The following is a 19,781-nucleotide window of genomic DNA, read 5'->3' as shown; positions in this document are numbered from 1 at the left end:
TTATATGCTAAAAAATAGGTTACACATGCTTATTGTGTTTACAAGGTAGTAACTTAGTCTGAAATCTTTAATATAACAACTCTAGATGGAATATATAGGTGAACAAATTTGGCTCACTATTAGAAACTGGTCAGTTTTCTCCCTCTGTCACCCTTAATTAATGCATAATGAACAAATATTAATGATTTATAAAGTGTTTATAGAGGAATTAATAACATATCTATAAACTATTGATGAGCTATTTGGGGAGCCTTATTGTAAAGTGGTACTGGATTTAAATATTTTTCCACTACAGTAGTCCCTCTTCGTGGTTTTTCAACGATTGTCAACTTAACATTACGCATGTGATTGAGACGGTACGGAATAAAAAGTTAACAAAAAAAAAAAACTTTGGACAAGCGCCGCCATTTTGCACTTTTCTTTCAATAAGCCTATGCTGTATGGCCAGTCAAAGAACTACACTACCCAGAAGGCAACAGTGCCCTTCCCAGAAGTGCTTCCGGCTGCTGATTTCTGCGGGAAATGGAGGGAAAGTTTTGATCCGATCCGAACATATCTAGAAAGTTCAGTCCTTATTCATTGTGACTTCGGTCCTCAGTGGATGCAGAGAGCTGATCAGAACCCGACCAGAACCGGACCAAGCCTGGTGAGTCCCCATATAATATTTTGCGTCAGCTACTGTGCAGTACATATACAGTACGTATGTTGTTAAAATGACGTAGGTTTAAAAGTTCAGAACATTGCAGAAGCGTGGGAAGGGTTTATAAAGCCTTAAAATATATATCAATACTAAAATAAATATAGCATTTCTACTTTGCGGTTTTTCACTTATTGCTGGGGCGTCCAGAACGTCACCCCCGCAGTAAACGAGGGACTACTGTATTCACCTGCAGATCCTGAGAGTGGGAGGTGCCAACTGGTTTTCAGCTGTCCCCCCTGACAGCTGATTATCACCACCTGCACTTAAGGCTGAGTTGGACCAAGATGACTGTTGATTGCCATATGGTGATGCAGCTGACACCTTTTGAGTTTGAAAGAAAGATTTTCCCAGAGTAACCTTGTGCGTTTTTTGTACTTAATGTAACGTGTCTCCTTGCAGCACCCTTGTGGTTTCTCTTCCAGATCAGAATCTGGTAATTTTCCGAAGTTCCTCCTTGTAGTAATCCTTCTTCCTCACTTTGCAAAAACTGCAGAAAGGAATCAGCGTACCTGCCTGACCTGCCACTCTCCCTCCTTCTCGTGAGCAACATACCTGAGAATCACCTGTGTATCCAGGAATAGGGAATCCTTCTCGGCACCCCTCCAAGACCTAAAGGGAAGATCTTCACCAGTAAAAACTCTATCTGACTCACCTTCAGTTATCTTCTGCAGATTCTCCAGTCCCTGGTCAACCACGCCTACTGCTTCACGTCGGGTGCAGATAATTGTAACTTAAAATGACCTTTTTTTGTGTGTGGTCACAACTACAACAAGCAACAGCAGAGGGACCAAAGAGCCACATGTGGCCCCAGCGCAGACCTCTGCGGTGGATTGATCCAGCAAGTGGTGCAATCACATCCTGATATTCTAAAGGCATGTGTCGTTATGCAAAATAAACCTCGATACGTGCAGCTTCATAGTATTTTAAAGGTTAAAGTGTAGCATTTGTTCAAAGCACTTCCTGTATTAACCACTGACTGTTATGGAATTTCTTTAAGTAACATTAAATGATTATCAGCTCGACTCACTAACCACCACTGAAAGCAGCTTGTGCTGTGTGTTCATGAATTCTCTTTCTTGTGTCGTTTGAGCTGAAACTTCTCCTCCCACCTTCATCCTCTGAAAGTCAACATTACTGCGTATTTACATCTCACAAGCAAAGCTGGCAATCAATCAGCGCGCTCACGCTCAGCGCAGGGGTTAATTAGTGCTCTCTCGTCTTGCTCAGGTTTTCTCAGCGGTTTCAAAGGCGCCATTCCTCTGCACTTCGCTTACAGAGTGTTGCATTTATCTTTGCTACGTACTAATTGCCTGATCTGTAATTCCCCCGGGGTTTCTTCTATTTCTTTCATTTTTTTTAGGAGATAAAAGGATAGCAAAAAAGAAGTTGGAATCTAGCAGCTTATCGCCCGCCGCTGAAGGCAAAACGACGATAATGCTAATGTTAGCAAAATATTTCATGCACCAGCGGATAGATTTGAATAAAATAATTGGATTTACGTCTGCAACCGATTCGATTTTGGAGTCAGTCACATTTAAGATGGCACATTGGCAATAAATGTAGTGAATACTGTCTGTTAGCAAAATATCTCATAAACCACAGGACGAATTTTATTGAATCTTTCAGAAAAAACCCCCCAAAAAACACTAGATTTACGCCGACAAGTGAATAACTTTTGGAGTCATCCCAATTTAAGACAGATGCCACAGCTAATTGAAATTAGCCAACACAAAAATGTCTCTAAGATAGTCAGTTTTTCATATGCCTGTTGTTGGATTTAATATTTTATACCTTTTTATAATTCCTATCAAGCACTCAAACGTCATGTCATATAAAAAAACATTTATGTCATGTGTGTGCGTGTCTTTCTTCCAGGGTTGAACTATGTTTATAGAAAATGTTTGCTAATTCTAACTAGTTGACCTTTAAATATAATCTCATAGGAGCTAAAGATAATTTTACAAGTTCACATTTGATAGATTACAAGCAATCAAATCAGGCCATAAAGCTAGAACACATCTCTTTAATTTAGACAATATAGTTTGACTAAGTAAAATCCAACTGAAACTAAACTAAAACAAGTATAAAAATGATCCAAATAAAAACACAAACATGAGTTGGATAATAATTAAGTTATTAATTATTCCTAGAAATAAACAAGTTGATTTCTAATCAGTTGGTATCACTAAGGTATAATCACGTTAAACAAACAGTGTTAACAGTTTAAACGCAGACAAGGAAACTAAGATGAATCTGCCTTAAAAAACAGAATCACCAGGCCTTCAACAGATATTGAATTAACACCCATGTGGTAGGTAATAATTAATAGTTATTAATTATTACGTATAAACAATTTAGACACGAATCATTTTGTATCCCTAAAGTATAATAGCAAGTTAAACTTTAAACAAAAGCCGATTTCGGTGTAGCAAAACTTATCTGAAATATAGACGTTAACGTCCTTGAGGGGGCGGGCTAAGAGTCGTAACCATAGCAACAGAAGCTGAACCAATCAGGAAGCTAGCCTTCTCAAACGGGGATAAAAGGCCGGAAATGACACACGCCCACCGAGCATTTCCGGGAGGACCGCGCGGCGACGGTTCGTTCTTAATGCTCCATTTATATACATATATCTTATTAATGTAACTGTTTGTCTCTGAATATCTGTAACCCATGTTGTGTCAAATAAATCTTTTATACGAAGGGCGACGCCTCAGCCGTTTTGAACACGACGTGGTATTCCAGCCACAACACTGTCTAAATTTTAGTATGGTAGTACCACAGAGTGACTGCTAACAAAAACTCAAAGCACTAACACATCACACAACATCTTGACTTTAGACTTTCCCAAATTACTATTAGAGTCAACACGGTTTGTATGTTAGCAAAATATCTCTTGAACCACTGAACAGATTTAAGTGAAATTTTCAGTAAAGAGTTACTGCCTGAAAATCTACGATCCACTAACGTTTGGAGCCAATCCAATAAAAAATGGCCGGCACAGCTATTTGATATTAGTCAATGCCATAATGGCTCTCTGTCAGTTTTACAGATACTGAGCAAAAGTTTCATGTGGTAGTAGCTGATAGTTGTCTGCACAATATCCTCTGAGTGTGAAGCAGCGATTTATAAGCATCAATTTAATATGCAGGATGACAGTGAGCAATATGCATTCCTTTGAGGTTAGGTCTTTCATTTAGTAAACAGAACTGGCTCTTTTGACTGTAAATATTTCAGACCCCTGATCTGACAGGATGTATGCGCTGTATGGCGGTGTAAGCTGTGTTTGCTTTGCAACAGATCCACTTGCCAATATTTACCCATCAAACGTGGCAGCATGTGTGGGTTTAGACAGACAGGATGCCCTCTAAAAATATGTGTGCCATCCCTTACCCCTGTTATCACCAGGCTTCTTGTGTTATCTTGTGACCAACAGTACAAACAGCCATCAGACAAACAAACAAGCTCTTGTGAGTTCAGTGGCGATGACCTCCAGCGTCGAGGGCTGAAATTATTTGCTTTAGTGCTTGATGAAGTGGGGACGGGCTGAGCAGTTTTCCAGCTGGGGGTGTGTTTGCTCGCCGTGTTTGATTGTCTTTTATGATAATCTCAGAGCGTGTGTTTGAAACCTGTCTGACATGTTGAGAGAGAGAGAAGCCTCATGTTCATCTGCTCTGATGCCCTCAAAATTCTATCAAACTCAATAGTGCTTTGTTGCTACACAGCATCTTTAAAGCTACAAATGAACAAAGGAGGCTGTGATAATATGACGACGTTGTGGAATTGTCCAAAAGTGAATTTTAGTTCAGACAAAAAAGCAATATTTGGGGTAATAAATTGGCATAAAAGGAAAATACCACAACAAAATGAATTGGCTACATTTGCAATATAGATACCTTACAGAGTAGATCATCTTCTTCACCTATATGCAAACAGAGTTGGGCTTTTTTTAAAATTTTTTAACACTTTAGTAAAAGCACTTTTTGGGAGTTTGTGTATGGGCTTTTACTGGGGAACAAAAATGAGTCCCAGTTGGGCATTTGATGAATGGATATAAAACACAGATAGGGCCCACCTAACCCACCCTGCTAATGAGCCACAAGACAATAAATTCAATTCAAAGACAATTATTCAAGACAAATGTTTCAGCCTGTTTAGTACCCTATCTGAATATTAATAATTATCTAGTTATTATTTTAAAACTGGAGGACAGCATATACAACATAAATAAACCTAAACTCATTGTGCTGTAGTCAAAAATAAACAAGACGTACACCGATGTCTCCCGGCGCTGAGGGAGATGAAGAGTGAATGTTTGTAGTTTTCAAGATGAGGAGTGTTTGTCTGGACTGGAACTGAACAAGGAATGTAAGCAAACAATGTTTTTGGTGAGAGATACTCAAGATGGTTGGAGTTATACAGTGTATAAGAACAGTGGCAGTTTTTTGTTGTTTTGCTTGCCCACAGCGGCGCAGAGTGACAGCTCCTGGTAAATGGACTGTACTTATGTAGCGCCTTTCTATCTTATTGAGATACTCAAAGTGCTTTACAACACAATCTGTGTCCTCATTCATCCATCCATCCAGCACTCTACTAGATCTCTACAAAGCTAATTGAACAAATCATTCTAAAGAGACTAATCAATTCTTTATCACATTCATACACTGATGGGACACACATCGGAGGCAGTGAGGGGTTCAGTGTCTTGCCCAGGGACACTTCGGCATGTGACTGCTGGTGGATTCGAACCCCCAACTCTTGCATTGGAGGATGACTGCTCTAACCTCTCAGCCACAGCCGGCCCTCTGCTCCCTCTGGTGAGCAGAGGGGGCAGTTTTATCCACAAACAGATGCAATGGCAGAGCCAGGGGGTGGCCAATGGTGGCCTTGGCCACCATAGATTCATTTTCAGCCACCCCACCAGCCACCCCAATCATATGAGGAAACTATACTTTTAAGCAACATAAAATAAGCATACGTTTCTTTAAATGATCAGGGAGGCTGTTTTACAGTGGTGACCATCTTAGATTTTGATGTGGGAACACAGTTTGTGTGATTTTGTCACTCCTAAATGCAGCGACACAACAAAATAAAAGTATGTATCTCACTTATTTTTCAACATATCTAGCTCACGAGACGGATGAACACAAACTTGTTTGGAGATTTGATTTTTTTTTTTATTGCTCACTACCAAAGCCAACAGGACAGGATTGTTTTTGAGTGTGTGTGTGTTTGTCTGTACGTTAGCAAAATATCTCTCTTCTCATTTTACACTTGGAACAACCACATACAGTAAGTGTAATCAAATCCCACGCCTGACAAAACTCCTCTTTAGTTTCAAAAATCCTTTAATAGCTTTTTCGTTTAGATTAAACAATGTTATGATAGGTTCAAAGAAATCAAATTTCAAAGCTCTACGTCCAACACGTCCATTCAGTAAGGGACCCCCCCCCCCCTTCAGTGTTCGAGGTACAAACCACTTGCAGAAGAAGAAATGTTCTGCCAGAGTCACAAAACTCCTTTGGAGATGGGAACAACCGAAGTGGTTCACACGCTGTAATTACAGTCATCTCTCTCTGAAGACCTTACAATGTTCATAAACAAACAACAAATCAAATACCGCTCTACGTTTATTCTGTACAAACAAGCCGAGCCAAAAGAACAATGTTAGTTAGGAGTAGGAAAACACATCTTAAGCAATTATTTTGTTTATAGTGAAGCTGAAATATTCCTACAATGTACTGAGCAAAACTCAAAATCACATTGAGCCAAAATATAGCAAGGATACTCAAGTAGACTACGATAAATTACACAACACTACATATGCAAAACTGAATGGTTAATTTTTAAACGATGTCTAATTTACATTTCTGCACCCCAGTTTCCAGCACTTCCACATGCTCTCTCTCCCACACACACACACCCACACACACACCCTCACACACAGGTGCTGTATTTGCACTACCAGATAGAAACATTTTGGGTACGTTGGACATTTTCATCAGCTATTTTGGGTTGAGTTTTCATCCCTTGCTGCTCTGCCCCCACAGGAAAAATCCTTGTGTAAGCGATGTGCAAGGTATTTTAAAGTAATTACAGTAAAAATACATTTTCAGAATAAGCAAGGCGGAATGAGAAATATGTAGAAAACAGCTTGTTAAGAGTAATAATAATAACAATCATATTAATACTGCTTTTCCCCCCAGAAATCATCTTCAACCAGTTGTAATGTCCCATCGTTCCACGAGAGCAAAATAGATATCACAGAGTAAGAAAAAGCTTCCCATACAAATCCAGCTGTATAAACATTATACTAAGTTCTTGCTAGGTAAAGTTCCAAAAAAGCCAAAGTGAAAAATGAAATGCACTTCTTCTTCTTCTTCTTTTGGACTGCCTTTGAGAATGGTTATTATAAAATGACTCTGCATTTGAGACTTTGTATTATGAGAAAGAGAGCGAAGGCAGGATGTTGGTGATCGCACACCTCTGGAAATGACAGAACAAACATATTTTGATTCTATTTTACTTACACATCCTAAATACAGCTCTAAATTTTAATGTTTGTCGTATATTTATCGTCTCCGCCTCCTGCCAGGCTATACTCGGGTGGTGGAGTGGGTGCTGGGCAGGCCTGCGGAGCTGTAGCCGGCAGGGAAGGTGCTGTATGGACTCATGTTGGACAGGCCCATCAGGGAGTTAGGGATCATGGTGATGTTGTTGGGGGTCATCAGAGGGATGTCGTCCGGGGAGCGGCGCTGACTCAGAGAGAAGCTGGGCGAGGCGTGAAGAGGATTGTGAAGGGCCTCGCACGGGCTCCGTTGCTGGGACGACAGGGTCTCGTCGACCGTGTTGGTGTGGCTCGCGTTGTTGCCTTTGCTCTCGCGCTGGGGACTGGGCTGCTGGGAGGTTTCCTGGCGGCTGCGCTTGTCCTTGCGGTAGTACAGAGCGGCGAAGGCCAGGACGTTGAGGAAGAGCAGCGACGCCCCGACTGCGATGGTGACGCTGAGCTCTGTGGAGTAATCTCTGGGGTTCGGCATGATCAGAGGACCCATCTCTCTCCCTCCCTCACCTCCACCGTGGGACGTGGATACGGGAGGTCGCCCCGTGCTGCCAGACCGCTTCCCATTGGACTGGGTGGGATCCAGAGGAGTAACTTTGGTGGTGGTGGAGGAGTAATAGAATATTCCCTGGATGTTGTAGAGATGTGGCACCAGGTGTTTCCAGAAGGCCACTTTGGTGGCGCGGTAGTGGTCACGGATGCGAGGCTTCAGGCCGATGTGCAGGTAAAACTGTTCATAGGGGTCGTACTTAGACCAGGCGACCTCCTCGAAGCGGTTAGCCTTGGTGTGGATAAACTTAGTGTCCTGTGGCACTGGCTTGTTCGGATCCCTGTGAACACATCAGAGAAGACGGGTCAAAAAACAAACTCCTCATGAACACAAAAACTGATATCTGCACAGAGTCCATTCAGTTCATGACTGCAGTGGACCCTTGATTATCACGGGGGTTACGTTCCAGACACCACCACGATAGGTGAAAAACTGTGAAGTAGGAACATTTTATTTATTTTAGTACTATATTTATATATATTAGGCTTTATATACCCTTCCCACACTATTGCAATGTTCTAACCTCCCTAAACGAGCACAATGAAAGAGAGAAAGGTTCGGTTTGGGTCACACTTTATTATTTTAAATAAACAATCTATGCTGCTCATTCAGCTCACTCAGGTATAAGATAGACTCCCGCCCCCTCCTTTCTTTTTCCGAGGCTGTCTGTTGCTCGTCTTCCTGTTGTGTGTCTTTGCCTTGCTGTCTGCTGCCTCAGAAAGAGAAAGGAGGGGGTGTCTGTCTTATACCTGAGTGAGCCGCGCTCAGCCATTCTCTCTTTCTCTGCTTCCTGAGCAGTAGTATAGCGATGGGGAAAGACAGACCCCACTCTGCCCCTCCTTTCTCTTTCTGAGGCTCTCAGTTACAGCAGACAGCCAGCCTCAGAAACAGAAAGGAGGGGGCGGGGATGGGGTTTGTCTTTCCCCATTGCCAATTGTGTGTCATATAAAATCTTATGTTGAAAACCCGTGAAAGAGCGAGTCCGCAAAAGTCGAACCACAAAGTATCGTGGGACTACTGTACTCATCTTTATAGGAATAGTTTAGATTCTTTTAAAGCGTGTTTTTTTTTAATGTTATGAACAAATAATGTCTTACCTAATGTAAATGTAGATTTTTGACTGCCCTCAGTTTGGATAAATATGTTTATTCTGACCAATTTGACAAGCTAATAATTAGTTTGAACAGTTTAGTCTTTTTTTTTTGCATGGAAAGCTGTAAAATGTTTGAAACTAGAGTTGTTTTAAGGTGACAGAGATCCACTTTCATCTCATTCAGTTAGCTTGTTAGTTTGGTCAGAATTCAACTTAAACTGAGGTTGTTCGAAGTGCCATCTCCATCAGGCAAGGTACTAACTATTTAAAAACTTTTCACAAAAACCTTTGCAAAATTGTGCAAAAATAATGAACCAGAAAAGATAAAACAAGTAAATGACGTTGCTCTACATACAGCGGAAAACACCGTGAATTACTGAATGTAAATTTGGTGATGCAAAGTTTTTTTAATTATTTTGAGAAATTAAATAAATACTGCACCATATAACAAAGTAGAAATATACTAAACATGTCAGAAAGATAATAATAGTATCAATAATAATAATGGTGATGATGATAATGACGCTGAGGACATTTCTGTGTAACGGCAGTAAAGATGGAGAAACATTTTCCCCAGCTAAAGAAAACAAAATGAGGCTAACACAGCGTCGTATCTCAATTCTCACCGAGGCCTCCATTTATTCTGACACAGCAGCATTACCAGCCCACGGTGACCTGCGCTGAGTTTTTCTAACTGCTGGGGTCATCCCACATAAAGATTTATTGCAGCTGTAAAGTACTTCCCACAAAACAGCAGAGGAGTCCTTCACATCAGTAAAACTCACTCAGGTGTCTCTTAAACTCAAAAAAATTACCTGCAGAGCTGCAGCGTTTCACTTGGCTGCTCTTTTATCTGCAAGTTTTTATTTTATTTTACTGAAGAAACTCAGACCGGAGCTCGTCTATAACAATAAATTATTATTTATTTAAACATGATGAACTTTTGTTTGGGTAGAAACATGGAATATTTGTTGTCTTTCAGTCAAATGAGCTGAGAAGAATTCATGAAAAAATGTGCAGCACCTGATTTTACCTTCAACATTTGTCCCGATTATCTGCTCTGTTGCATATTTACGATTTATCTTTTTTGTGTGTGTGTGTGTTTTGATATAAAAACAGCTGCATCTGACACTCATCACATGCATTAAACCATCTGTGACCAACCTTACTATTCTTGTGAAGGTGACAAGCAGCAGGTTGTTCTTTTTGTCCTTTTTCTTGGGATGCAAATAGCACCGCCTCTCAGGAGACAGTAAATATATAAAGAACAGAACTGCTCTTTCAGAACAGGGAACTTTTAGATCTGCTAGTAATCTAATCAAATACGGGCACGTTTTTCCTTTAAATGCAATAATTAAACTGCTTAAATGAGGGCAATCTCTGTCAGTGCAGAAGGGCGGTGCAGTTTGAGGCGCACATTTCCCTTTGCAAGAGCTTTGTAAATTAGACAGATGAATAGTGGTGCAATCCTTCGGTGAAAAAAAAAATCGGTGTAATGTATTGCTTTGACTGTATGATGTTTAATAAAAGCAAAGTGTCAATAATAAAGCAAAAAAACAAACAAAAATGAGGGGATCTGGTAGCTCTGCTGTGTTATAGGAGATATTAGATTGTTCCTTCAGAAAGAAGATTCACATTAAAAAAGCATCAATGCATAACGCTCAGCGTGATCACTTTTATCCTCCATGATAAAACCTCTTTGTCCTGATTGGAGTGGCCTTCTCTGAGATTACAAAGCCTTCATTTGCATGACATGAAGGGGTCATTGAACCGGTTAATGAATGTGGAAATGATGTAAAATTTATGTTATAGCCTTCAAACCTCGGCTGAGGTGCTGTGGGGGATTTTGGATTAACATGTGAGACGGAGCGCTCCACGTTCCACATCAAACATCGAGCATCAGCCGCAGACAGCAGAATTAGTCAAACTGTCAACATGTCCTACAACTTACTGAGCCTTAAACATCAATAAAAAAAATTGGGGGTCTTTTTCTGCCTTTTTGGAATAATTTTTTGATCATTTAGGTTAAACACGGAGAAATTGTTTGACCTTTAAGAAATTTGCCCAAATAGGAGAGGAGAGACTAGAGAAGTGCTACAGCTTGACATTTAAAATGACATGGTTCATGTTAGTTGGAGCGTACTAACTTTATCTTTAAATGAGCTAATCAGACAGATTTTTTTAAAAACCTTTTGGTGTCATGTGTTTAAAAAAAACAAAAGGTAGGTTCCCTCAGAAGGATGACTCATTAAATTATTTGTAACAGTAAGGAAAGCAGAACCAACTTTCAGAATATTGTTTTAGTCTTCAAGGAATTCCTCCTAATCAATAAAATCTGAAGCCTGTTTTTTTCACATGGGAGTTCCAGTGAACTAATAAAAAAATAGATCAGGCTGAAATACATGGCTAGCTTAATAATGAGTCATTTTAGTTGTGTTGTTCTACTGTATAAAATAGTTACCAGTAGTTGGTAATTTATCATCTGGGACATCAGTCACAGAACACAGAGTATGAAAAAATAGATAGACTACTGGTTAGCCAAAAGAGGGTGCGTTTTTTTTAAATCATTTTTCAGGCTTAAAAATCAACTCTTCTCAACAAGAGTACCACGAATGACCAGTGGTGGGATGTAAAAAAGCACAAATACTTTGTTACTGTATTTAAGTACATTTTTCATGTATCTGTACTTTACTTAAGTAGAGTTAACTGTGAGTACTTTCGACTTTTACTCCACTCCATTTTACATTAAATATTTGTACTTTCTACTACACTACATTTCTAAAATGTGTTGTGTTACAAGTTACATTCACGTTGCGTTTTTAAAATTTGTTTGTTAGTTTGAAAGAAACTAATGGTGAGAGGGGAGTTGGTCCATTGAATCACTGCAAAGTGGGCAGGTAACGTTAGAGCCGTCTTCAAGAAGAACTGGGCCAATGTATATATTCTAGTATATACGTCATTGAGCTGGGCGCACCCACAGCTCCACTAACACCCAAAATGGATTCCACTACAGAGAGTCCGCCAAAAGATACGCACCACCCATGGCCTTTTTGAAAGACTATTGAAAGACTATTGAAATATTATTCAGTACAGCAGGACAGATTGTCTCTCCTAAAAGAGCCAGACTGGACTCAAAAACTTTGAAAACCAACTTCTTCTGAAATTGAACCAGAAATTCTTGCCTCAATATTAAAATGTGTCAGTTCATGATGTTAGGAGACAAGAGATGTCTCTAAATGGCTCAACACTCGGGTCCAAGTTTTGAAAATGTATCAGGAAGTTAAAATATTGTTCACTATTGACCCACTACAAGGTTGACTAGACAGTATTTTAACTAGAGTTGATGACAAACTGGAGTTGAAATGATCAGAGCCTGTTCCTTTGTTAGTTGTGTCTAACGCTCCTTTTTTCAGTCAGACAACTTTTACTTAAATGTGTTTACTGCAGTTAAAATGACACATTGGTTTTACTTTGTGCTAAATAAAAACTTTCAACGGTATAATCATTTCTCTTTCTTATTTTGCTTAATGACATTTAATTCTGCAGGTCATCCCTGAAATTCTGACGCACAGAATCACAAGTCCAAGTGTGAACTGTGTCACAGAGTAAACACAAGAAAAACATGCATTGTATGCAGCATTGTTCATTAAAATGGCTCAACACTATTAATGTATTACAGAAAATATACATATACAGCAAATATACATATAGTAGGTACACTTAATGATACTGTAGACCATTGCATTAGATAATACATTCAGCAAGTACTTTTACTTTTAATACTTGAAGTATTTTTAAAAGCAAGTACTTACTTACTTTTACTTAAGTAAAATGTTAATGTGATACTTCTACTTTTACTAGAGTACATTTTAGTCTGTTTATTTGTACTTTTACTTAAGTACAGTGTTTGAGTACTTTCTCCACCACTGCGAATGGCACATTATACTCTTGTCACCAAACTATTATACAGCAATCTATTGCAATGGCCTGGACAAGCTACGACCCCGTAAAACATTTGACCTTGATTTGAGCCCTTGTCCTGGAAAGTAATGAAAAGTGTACCTGACACTGTGTCTAGTGGTGACGCATATGTCTATAAAGTTTCATTAAATTATATTGAGCGGATCAGAAGTTATGGGCTGCACAAGAGTAAGTTCACAGCTGTTTGTATGTATGGATGGATGAAGACTATGCCAGAATATGTTCCACCTTCAACGGGCATATCAAAATGACACATTGGTGTGAAAGAATGCTAAATTAACTCATATTATACCCCTGCATATGTATTAAAAAAAACATTTGTTTAGTTTGTTGCTGTGTTATTATGCGCTGAGTGTAGAGCGTGTCTTTGCTGACATTGCAAAAGCTGAAAATGCAAGAAGACATGTCAAACATTAGAAGTTGCACTGCAACCTCACTGTTTTCAAAAAGTTGTGTTTTAGCTGGCTACACAAAAACGCCAAAGTGGTGTTACAAGATTTTTTTCACTCTGGAACTACTTGTACAAAACATGTCACTGGAAATGTTGTTACTCACCCACTCTTTGCAAAGTTGGTCCAATATGTCATGACCACGGCGCTAAGCATGATGTCATTCCTGGAGAAGTTACAAGGGAACAGATCTGTCGGGCCCACCATGGGGATGCCAAATACATAGGGCACCTCGTCTCCGTGTGCTGAGTCTGACCAAACGGGCTTCATAAGACTCTGGCAGTGGTGATAGAAGGCGTAGAAGTACGTAGGTGAGCCGTAGCGGGCATGTAGGTCAGCTGTTACCACCGATGGTTCCACCCACTGGTGGTCCGTGAAGAGCGCAACCAGGGTTTTTCTCCTAGTCTCTGGGTTATCCTTGTCAGCCCAGTCTGTGTACATGAATTTAATGGTTTCCCTGAGGGTGTCCTTCCCATCCGGGTAGCCATACAAACTGTCCACAAAGTCGGACACGGCAAAGTCGAAGTCGTTGCCAGACACGCCGTCCTCCAGGTCCATCAAGTTCTCCACAAAGCGCAGCCCTTCGCCCTGATTCACACCCAGCATTATATCATAGTTGAGAAACTCGCCCTGCTCCATCAGGATCTCTGGGTCATCTGGGATGACGTCTCCGTCAATAACGGGGCCGAAAGCCACGCGGTAACGAGCAGCCTGGATGTCTTGCTCCACAAGCTCCTTAGCACTCTTCTTCTGTAAGCAGGACACCATGTCAACTGTGTCCAACACGTTGCAGCCAACTCTCTCAGCAAGCATGCGGGTGTACTTGACTGGCTGGTAGTTGACGGCCCAGCTGGACAGTGCTGAACCACTTTGGATGATGGCTCTATGGAACAGACCTTTGGATGAAAAAGTTCAGAACACAGAAGAGACAAAGTGAATATTCTGTATGCTAATCAGAGGATTACCAAATTCATTCAACCTTTATTTACTTATATAGGTTAATCCCATTGAGCCTCAGGGACTCAATTACAAGAGAGACATGATTTTAACAAAGAGTGATGACAACAGTGGACAACAAAGACAACAATAGACAATCATAAAAGGATGCATACAAATTGAGAATAACAAGTGAAAATAAAAAAGTATAAAAAATGTAACAAAAATCTGCTAGATTATAAGGCGGTGTAGAAAACTAAAAACAGGAACATGCCTGCATTGGTTTTTGCCAGGAACTTAACAGATGTTTAAAGCCACTTAGAGAGGTCAAGGTTGAGAGCTTCAGATCTTTATGCAAGATATTCCAGGAAACAGGAGCAGAGTAGGAGAAGACCCTTTTGCCTAGTTCAGTCTGCATTGAGGGAACACTGCAGGTAATAATGTCCTGAGAGCGCACGCTGTAGCTGCACTCAAACAGTGACATGTAGGAGGAGATGTATAAAGGCAGCAGACCAAGAAGTGATTTAAAGATGAAAATGTACCAGTGGAAGAGTCTGCGTGAAGTTGATGTCCAGTTAACCAGTGAATACAGGGTGTAGTGGTGGGTACGGTAGTTACAGCCAGTTATGAATCTTAGTGCACCGTGATAGACAGCATCTGCAGGGTGCTTGCAGGAGCATTCATGTAAATAATGTCACCGTAGTCAATGGAGGGAAGGAAAGTCACAGTTACAAGGCGTTTCCTAGCGTTCAGAGTTAGAAAGGATCTGTTTCTGAAAAAGAAACCCAGTTTAACTTTCAATTTTTTTACTAGGTTTTCCACGTGGAGCTTAAAAGAGAGATGCGAATCGACCAAGATACCCAAATATTTATAGGAAATCAATAGGGACACCATTCAAGGATAAAATCAAAGGAAGAACTGCTGGGACCAACTTCCTGTTTGAAAACAGCATCTCTTTGGTTTTGTCGGCATTTAGGATGTTTGAGACTGAACAAATCAGACTTGATGATGTCAAAAGTGGACTACAAAAGCTGGAAAGCCTTTGCAACTGTTTTAGCTCGACAATAAACAACTGTGTCATCAGTATAAAAATGTAAGGATGCATCAGGGATGCTCTGACCTACATTACCTATGTAGATTGTAAAAAGGGTGGGTCCTAAGACTGAGCCTTGTGGTACATCATAGTTGACTGTTAAATAACTGGAGGAAGTACCATTATGATGAACACATTGCCTGCGGTCTGAGAGATAGTTAGTGAACCAAATAAATTTATGATTCACATCATAAAGATGGGGCAGCACGGTGGCACAACTGGTAGAGCTGCTGCCTCTCAGTGAGCAGGTCCCCAGTTCAAATCCCGGTCCAGGGGCCCTTCTGGGTGGAGTTTGCATGTTCTCTCTGTGCATGCGTGGGTTTTCGCCGGGTACTCCAGTACAGACCAAAAACATGCATGTTAGGCTGATTGGTGACTCTAAATTGTCCCTAGGTGTGAGTGAGAGAGTGAATGACTGTTTGTCTCGTTTGTCTCTATGTGTCCCTGTGATGGACTGGAGACCTGTCCAGGGTGTACCCCGCCCCTCGCACAGTGATTACTGGACATGGGCACCGGCGACCCCATGACCCAAAATGGAAGAAGTGGGTAAAAGATAATGGATGGATGGACGTGACAAAGATAAGACTGGCTGATACATATTTTAGGTAATTTATTGCAAAAAAGGGCCACATCTGGTCAGAAAGACACAACAAAACAAAGACTGATGATACCAGAACTGCTTGAAGGTGGTTTAGTAAACAAGTGGGCAGAAAAAAGAATTTATTTTCTTTGGATTTATTAAGAAAATGAGACAAAAAAGTAAAAACCAAAACAAACAAACACACAAACAAAAAAACATTTTTGCCGATCCTTTGTGTTGTTTCATGTGGTCTCCTCTTTATGCAGATTACACGAGGGCCTGTCAAACTAATGGTCAATTTGCAGCAGTGTCAGTGTGGAGGCATCAGTCCCCCCCCACCCCCACCCTACACACAAACGTACTGTAATTGAAGAATCGTTAATATGGTGGGTCTAACAAGCGGTGCGGCTTACACAGACTGCTGATGCTGACTGTCCGGTGCAGAGTGTATGCAGGGAGCTGAATATGCAGTAACCCTGATCCCTCAGTGTTGATACAATAAACAAGCCGCTTGTCTTGAATTGTTTACATGCAGTGCATCACCTCTGTCTCCGGGGATTAGTACATGGAAAAACAACACTAAAATCATAAGTATTAAAAAAAGGCGTTTTAAAGTTGAAACACGGTGTTACCTAAGAAACTAGTTTCAGTCATTATCTTCTTTTGCTGTTTTTTAATTCCATCCATCCATCCATCCATCCATCCATCCATCCATCCATCCATCCATCCATCATCTTTACCCGCTTTGCCTTTCCAGGACGAGCTGGTTTCTATCTCCAGTAGTCTCCATGCGAGAGGTGGGGGACACCCTGGACAGGTCATAAGTCCATCACAGGGACACACAGGGACATACGAGACATACACTCTCACCAGAGACATATAGGGATTACACCTAGGGACAATTTAGAGTTACCAATCAGTCTAACATGCATGTTTTTTGTCTGTGGGAGGAAACCGGAGTGCCCGGAGAAAACCCACGCATGCACGGGGAGAACACGTGAACTCCCCACACACAGTAAGATGGGGAGGATAACCTGCAACCTAATCGCTATGAGGCAACCGCTATAACCACTGGTGTGCCGTGTCGTCCACTGAGGACCGCTGCCTGAATCTCGTTCTGATGAAAACACGTTTGCCACTTTTCACTGGGTTCTGTTCAGCATCAGTAAGAGAATGACAAGAATGTTAAGAGCAAAGAGAAGAGGCCCACTTCAAAACGGGTCCACCTGCGTTGGCACACACCTTTGAGTCTTGCAATGTGCACTGAAGGAATATTTTAATGTATTCTGGAAGTTTCAAACACCAGATATCTGCAGGGGATGTTTGCTCTCTGTACATGTATTCTACCTGTAATTAGTGTCAAAGCGGATGAATTTAGATAAAAGTTTGTCCTTTTCAATTATAAGAATGCCAAAACTTTTGGACTCGAAGTCATAATTTTTTCTTTTTTACACAAAGTGTCTAAAAAAAATGTGACTTTTTTTTCCCCCAGTCGTACTTAATTAGCAAGTTTGTCACTGTTGACAATTGCCTTGCAGCTCATCAAAAGCACTGGGATTTCTGTTAATCATGTAACCATGTTGATAAGTAATTACCAGTAAGCAAAAGGGATGGGATGTAAATCAGCTGAAAAGGCAAAAAACACACTAACAGGTGCATCTGATGACGTGCTGAGAACTTTATAACGCCAACAGGACTCTTTAAGGGCTTCACATTTTAAGGGGCAGAGCTTTTAAATTGATTAAATTGTGTAGAGAGGAACAAAAGCAATCACTTACTTAACAAATACCCCTTTATTCTCTTTCACCACCCCAAGATCATAACGTTTCATCTCTCTGCCAGACCATGTGGCGCTACACTTCAATTAACATACTGTAATTCTGTAAAGATTTAAAATACCTCAAAAAAATTAATTCAATTGAGTTCAATGTCAACAAAACAAAAGAGCTCATTATTGACTTCAGGAAATTAAAACATCACACGCCGCTGCTCATAAACAACACAGAGGTGGAGGTGGTGGAGAGCACCAAGTTCCTGGGAGTGCACATAACCAATCAGCTGTCTTGGTCAAGAAACGCTGGGTCCCTAGTGAAGAAAGACCAGGAGCGCTTGCACTTCCTCCTAGGCTGAAGAGATCACACCTCTCACACCATGTCCTCACCACATTCTAGAGGAACCATCGTGACCAGCTGCAACTTGGTTTGGGAAGGAAGCTGCTCGGCTGCAGACTGGAAGGATTTGAAAAGGGTGGTGAGAACGGCGGAGAAGATCATTAAGACATCCCTCCCATCCATCCAGGACAGGGGTCTGCGACCTGTGGCTCTGGAGCCACACGCAGCTCTTTGGTCCCTCCGCAGCGACTCTTTCAAGCTTTGACCAAAACTGACATAAAACTGAACTTTATAGGATGTTATATCCACAACAAAAAATGACTAGTTGTACCAGTTTTCTTGTCAATTCCTTTGCAAAAATGTGAATAATAGTTCTAATACACAGAGTCAGTTATACTAACTTTAACTTTATGCTTTATTTCTTCAAAGTAGGATACTCAATTACTCCACAATAAAAAAAATGCATAAGCCTGCACAGTTCATTGTTTTAGTTAAAAAAAAATTGGGATTTTTTTTTTTCTTTACAAGGATTCAGTCTTTTGTGATAGACTTGTGACCTGGATATGGGCACCAGTGACCCCTTGCAACCTAAAAAAGAAGAAACAGGTAAAGGCAATGGATGGCTGGCTGGATGGATGGATTGGTGGATGGATGGATGGATGGATGGATGGAAGGAATTCAGCCTTTTCTTTTGTCTTATATGTAAAAAAAATTAATAATGTTAAAAATAATTAGATGTTTTTAGTTTTACAGTTCCACACCTACTGGCCAGAAAAGCCCGCTCCAACAAACTTAAAGTGGCCCATGGGCCACCAGTTGATAATGACAACTGTAACAAGTTTTACAGCTTTAGACACGTTTAATTTAGTGAATAAAGGGGCAGAAATTGCTCTTTTGATCGTAAAGGTTGCAGCCCCCTGATCCAGGACATTGGTCTCAGACACTGTCTAACCAGAGGAAATAAAATCAAAAGAGACAACCCACACCCACAACATGGACTGTTCACTCTGTTGACCTCTGGCAGGAGGTACCGCAGCCTGAGGACCAGAACCACCAGGTTCTGCAACAGTTTCATCCCACGAGCTATCAGACTACTGAACTCAGGTCACTAATGAAGTGACCACAATAGCACCCCCCCCCCCCCACACACACACACATTTCTAAACACCAAAGTCTATAAAACGCATGTAAATTATTTACTCCTACACTGCTGTGGAGAAATTAAACAAAATTTTGTTCAGTTTTGCATGGTGCACTGTACAATTTTCAATGACAATAAAGTTTATATTTATTACATTTTTATATTATATAACTGATAAAAATACTGTTTTGGAGCTACAAATATGCAGATTCATAAGGGATGCAATGTTGAAATGGAATTTTGTTTTTGGTGTTTTCACAAAATCCTGTTTCTGTGAGAAGAGGACTTGCAAAGAAGAGGGTTAGAGACACATTGAAATGTTTTTGTTTTTTAAATCTGACCTTTTATCTTAGAATTCTGAGAAGGAAAGTCAGACTTCTTAGATTAAAGTCAGAATTTTGACCCCCCCCCCCCCAAAAAAAAAAAATTCTGATTTTAATCTCAGAATTCTGACTTATTTTTCAGAGATTTATAAGAAAAAAGTTTTCTTCTGCCCCACAGAAAATCTTCAGCTGAGACTATTTAGAGATAATCACTCATAATTAAGACTCTTATTGTGAAGTATTATTGAAATTGGATTGGCCTGGT

The 19,781-nt window shown here is 40.5% G+C and overlaps 1 protein-coding gene across 2 annotated transcripts in view; it reads right to left on the bottom strand.

Annotated features, from left to right (window-relative positions):
* Positions 1 to 6,578: 6,578 nt before the first annotated feature.
* nlgn3b (neuroligin 3b) overlaps positions 6,579 to 19,781 on the bottom strand; it is a 31,063-nt gene continuing 17,860 nt past the window's right edge. For both annotated transcript variants that reach the window (XM_037688070.1, XM_037688071.1), the window contains 2 exons: positions 13,439 to 14,228; positions 6,579 to 8,089 (listed from right to left, as the gene is read on the bottom strand). In XM_037688070.1, the coding sequence (XP_037543998.1) occupies positions 7,297 to 8,089; positions 13,439 to 14,228 (1,583 nt within the window). In that variant the 3' untranslated portion in view covers positions 6,579 to 7,296. The remainder of the gene's footprint in view (positions 8,090 to 13,438; positions 14,229 to 19,781) is intronic.

Source organism: Nematolebias whitei, chromosome 14, assembly GCF_014905685.2.
Source record: "Nematolebias whitei isolate Nwh7 chromosome 14, NemWhi1, whole genome shotgun sequence".
NCBI lineage: Eukaryota > Metazoa > Chordata > Actinopteri > Cyprinodontiformes > Rivulidae > Nematolebias > Nematolebias whitei.
The sequence above is the reverse complement of the archived record's forward strand: the minus strand, read 5'-3'. Positions and strand labels throughout refer to the sequence as shown.